This window comes from Halyomorpha halys, unplaced genomic scaffold (genome assembly GCF_000696795.3).
Source record: "Halyomorpha halys isolate HHAL.00 unplaced genomic scaffold, Hhal_1.1 Scaffold1295.1, whole genome shotgun sequence".
Lineage (NCBI taxonomy): Eukaryota > Metazoa > Arthropoda > Insecta > Hemiptera > Pentatomidae > Halyomorpha > Halyomorpha halys.
Window position 1 is genome coordinate 89,546 of NW_027114721.1, and position 5,235 is coordinate 94,780.

The following is a 5,235-nucleotide window of genomic DNA, read 5'->3' on the forward strand; positions in this document are numbered from 1 at the left end:
CGAACTGGTGTAAAATAAAATAAATAAAAGATTACTTAAGACCTTGCCTGCTGCTTAAAAAATATATTTTCTTTTTCTTATTTTTTGTTATATTGTGAACATACTATTAAATTACTGTTTTTACTTACATATAAAAGAAGAGTCTAAGCCAGTACGAAGATGGTGGATATGAAATAAAAAAAATTATTAACACCTTACATTATTATGTTATAATGAATGATTAAGGTTAGTAATTCACGTGAACGACTATGTAGAGATGTTGAGTTAAATTCCCTTGTTATTTCTGCTTTACGAAGTGCACGCTTCTTCAATCTATCATCATTTACCAAGATTTATTCATAATATTGGTTTGTCAGAATTCTCGGGAGACTAGCTAATGTATATTTTGACTGAATCGTTCTGAGAAAATGTTTCTTTTTTATAATTTACAGTTTGGGTGCTTAAATAATATGAGGTAAAAAAACTTCTTCCAAAAACAGGTAAATAAGATGATAGGATTTAACTATTTTCGAAAGAAATCATTTTAGCTCTTAGTAATCTTGTACCAAAACTTTTAATAAAACATATTTGGATTTATACGCTTCATTCCGGCCAAAACGTTCGTATCAAGAAATGTAGAGATTATGTATTGAGAAAAGAATCATTTATCAAGATTTGTTGTGATATATATCAAATAGCCGAAGAGCTAATTTGTTTGATAACAAAATTTCTCTTTTCTAAAAAAATATTACGAACACGGAGCTATAGGAATGTGGAAAGAAACTATATAGTTAGCTTTTATCTACACTAAGTAAGATGGATTAACAAGTTCACAGTTTGAGGAAAGTGGCATTTGTAAAGTCCTCTCGTTAGGGCACCGGCGTTAATCAGAACAGGACTCTAACCTCTGGAAGGAGACACTACCTGCGAAACGGAATTATTGAAACCTGGTCAGAGACTAAGTCTTAACTGGTTCTAATCAGGAGGGATTCGTAAAACTTTATCCATACAAGGATTTTTTTATCGTCCAATTAATAAAGATAAAAATTCCCACCATCTTATCCGTTAACTAAGCTAAGTGAGGTGAAGGAGGTTGACCGGTTTTGAAAACGTTTTCGAGATCTACTGGATGGTGTAAACAAAAATTTTACCAATATCATTCTCCTATGATTTATTTATTAAGGAAACCGAAACTTATAAAGCAAAACATGTGGTAGCAATGGTGTATATTTTGAGAACATTTTTTAATCTAGATAATTCTTAATAACTGTTGATTTATCCATACCCTTCGCGTAGGTCAATTTATTCGGAATAAAAAATGCTACAAACGGGGGAAATATAAAATTTAATAAATATAAATTACGAGATCATGAAATTAAAAAAAAAAAAAAAAAGAAAAAAAATAAAAAAGAATAAGAACAAGTATATCTGTTTCCTGTCAATGCTGTAGCCTTGAAGATAACTGACATCACTTGGCCAAAACGTTGATTGTGATGGGTGTGGAAAAAAAACTCGTTATTTTAAATAATATTTTTACCCGACTGATTTTTAATTTGTAGGTGAATAATATCATATGCTACGGTTTTCGATGAAAAGTGTGCAAAACATGTAGTATTGTTAGGAATGACGTATATTCTAAAAAAATATTTTAATTCTGGGTTACAGAAAGAAGAGAACAGCTTAGAGAATATATTTTAAACTACTAAATATATTTTAGTAATGGGTTCAACTCAGAAATAAATTACTATTAAGATGGCTGTACTAAATTTCATTTGAGATAAAAAATATTCACCCCTTAGATGAGGAATAGACTGAACTTAAACTTATGCCCATCCATGAATTTAAAACCAGATCGACAACTTTAAGAGAAATATTTGTATGAATATTGCCTTTTTAACTACCACTTATATATTATTTATTACCTTGAAATATAAACTTGACCCGAAATATATTTAACCTATTTTAATATCTATGATACTAAACACGCGGCACTGCATGCGAAATGGAGTCACGTAATTCTCTTTCTCGAAATTGAGTTAAATGTAGCCTTCGCATTCTGGAAGTATAAAAATATACTATTTCAAGGCCAGAAAACAAGTCATAAAACATATATTAAACTTAAATAATTAAAAGTGTTGGTCCAATATAGGAGTATATTACTACGTAGAAGACTATTTTATTTTTATTTTAATAATTAGCCGAGGAATAACCTGCAGCTATGAATTAAATTAACAAATCATTGGATAAGTACTTTTTTCTATTCAAAATACTTATGAGCCACAAATGTTTAAGTTAAAAATTCAAACCAGTTAATTATCGCATGAGGAACAATCAGATGTTTTATAAAACAGACTCTTTATTAAATATATATATTTGAAAAAAATTAACAGTTAGAACAACAAACAACAAAAAAATTAAAACTTAGAACTCAGAACACATTTCATCGAAAACCGTAACATATATTATTTACCTACAAATTAAAAATCAATCAGATAAAAAATTATGCCACAAACGGAGGAAATATAAAATTTAAGAAATATAAGTTATGGGTTTAGAAATTTAAAAAATAAAGATAAATGAAGAAAATTAATAATCATTATGTCCAGTTATAATCTGCTACTATACTGTAGCCTTGAAGATAGCTGACACTGATCACTTGGCCAAAACGTTGAGTGTGATGGGTGTGAAAAAAAAATCTTTATTTTTAATAATTTTTTATCTGATTGATTTTTAATTTGTAGGTAAATAATATATGTTACGGTTTTCGATGAAATGTGTTCTGAGTTCTAAGTTTTAATTTTTTTGTTGTTTGTTGTTCTAACTGTTAATTTTTTTCAAATATATATATTTAATAAAGTGTCTGTTTTATAAAACATCTGATTGTTCCTCATTCGATAATTAACTGGTTTGAATTTTTAACTTAAACATTTGTGACTTTATGAGCCACTAAATACTTATGGTATTTTGAAAAGAAAAAAGTATTTATCCAATGATTTGTTAATTTAATTCATAGCTGCAGGTTATTCCTCGGCTAATTATTAAAATAAAAAAAAAAATAGTCTTATACGTAGTAATATATTCCTATATTGGACCAACACTTTTAATTATTTAAGTTTAATATATGTTTTATGACTTGTTTTCTGGCCTTGAAATAGTATATTTTTATACTTCCAGAATGCGAAGGCTACATTTAACTCAATTTCGAGAAAGAGAATTACGTGACTCCATTTCGCATGCAGTGCCGCGTGTTTAGTATCATAGATATTAAAATAGGTTAAATATATTTCGGGTCAAGTTTATATTTCAAGGTAATAAATAATATATAAGTGGTAGTTAAAAAGGCAATATTCATACAAATATTTCTCTTAAAGTTGTCGATCTGGTTTTATATTCATGGATGGGTTTTCATGAAATCAATGGGATTCATGGAAGTTTAAGTTCAGTCTATTCCTCATCTAAGGGGTGAATAATGTTTATCTCAAATGAAATTTGGCACAGCCATCTTAATAGTAATTTATTTCTGTGTTGAACCCATTACTAAAATATAAAAAAATTATTAGTTTAAAATATATTCTCTAAGCTGTTCTCTTCTTTCTGTAACCCAGAATTAAAATATTTTTTTATTCTCAATTTCAAGAAAGATAACAACTTCAGCAGTATTCTGACATCATACCAAGTCATTTCAATATTCACATTCAGTGCCTCGAGTTCAATAACATTGTCAATATACTTCAGGTTAAGGATATGCCGAAATTACGTCATCTGAGTAGCAATTAAAAAGTCTAATAATATTCTCCTAAAAACTATGTTGTAACTCAGTTTATTAACCCTGTTGAGCGTTTCCTTGACAACCATTCAATAATTTTTTTTATTTTCAAGTTTTGAAATGCCCCATTCTGTCATTCCGATTCGTCTCATTTAAAACTTCAAAAAATAATTGAAAACTAGGCTTTACAATATGATCGATTGAGGTATTTTATACCGAAAACTGAAACTCGGTCAATTCACTGAAACCGGTATACAACTCTCCAATTAATACCTGGCATTCCAACATGAACCAATCAGGCCTTTTCATCAATTAAGTACGAGTAAGCTTTTTATATTATTAAAGCAAAAAATATCTTCATCAGAGTTTTAAAACATACGAAATTGAATTGTTTTACGAATCTAACTCAGTTATTTTGTCAATCTAGAAGAACACAAGAACTTATTTAATTATATTTGCTATCTCGTAAAAAATGCATGAAGTTTTTATGAATTTAAAAACGATAGAATGTTAATAGAAGTTCATAGTTTTTACTAATTAATTTTATATTTTGTATTTCTTTTTAAATTATCAAGAGCTATTAAATTGTTTTTAATTTAATTTAATTTTTATACTGATTGTTCAGTTTCACCAAATCTTAAATTAATTCTGTATTTAATTTGAAGTATCATTTTTAAGTCTGTATGATAATGATTTTTTAAAAATGGTTTTTTATTCTTATAAAATTATTCTATTTCGAATAGATGCTCTTTCTTTTCCCTATTTGGAGTAATGATTGAAGCGCGTCAAAGTAAATAAATAACGTTACTTTAATTCTATCAAAAGTAAGAGAAAATCTTTTAATGATTAGTCTAAGAATTTGACTGATTATCGTTGTAGCTTTTTTAAACAATTATAGTTGTCTAAATTATTATAATTATTATTTTATTTTATTTTTTGTTTTAGCACCCAATCACGAAAGAATAAGTAAGTATTCTTTCTATTGGATTAAAAATAACATATATTGTTGGCATGACTAATTCATTAGATTCTCTCTTTACTTAATTAAAATATGATTTATCTTTTCTCTTCGTTTTGTTTTACCTCTATTTCATTTTTTAAATAATTTGTCTTGTATGAGAATAACGATTTTAGTTTGCGAATTCCATAAATATATAAAATTATCAATTATTTAAATGAATTTAAAGCCACTTTTTAAATTGAACAAACGATAATTGAATACGATATTATGCATGGTGCATGTAATTACGAATACAGGCTTTATTTTTAGAATGCCTTTTATATTATAATGTAATGCTTGGATGACTTTTAATTTGTGATGATAATAGCCTTCTTTAAATAGTGATTCTCAGTACATATATCTACATTTTTTGTCTTACTATGAAATTATATATTTTTTAAAATTATTTTTCTCGCTACTCTAAAAAAAACCCAGAAATTTGAGTCATTTTTAGTTAGATTTTTTCCAAAATTATTATTTAAAAAACCTA

At 27.0% G+C, this 5,235-nt stretch overlaps 1 protein-coding gene across 1 annotated transcript in view; it reads left to right on the plus strand.

Annotated features, from left to right (window-relative positions):
• Positions 1 to 5,235, plus strand: part of LOC106689191 (spire type actin nucleation factor) — a gene marked incomplete at its 3' end in the record, with an annotated part of 233,316 nt that overhangs the window by 70,128 nt on the left and 157,953 nt on the right. The window contains 1 exon segment of the mRNA XM_067051884.1: positions 4,691 to 4,711. Coding sequence (XP_066907985.1) covers positions 4,691 to 4,711 — 21 coding nt within the window.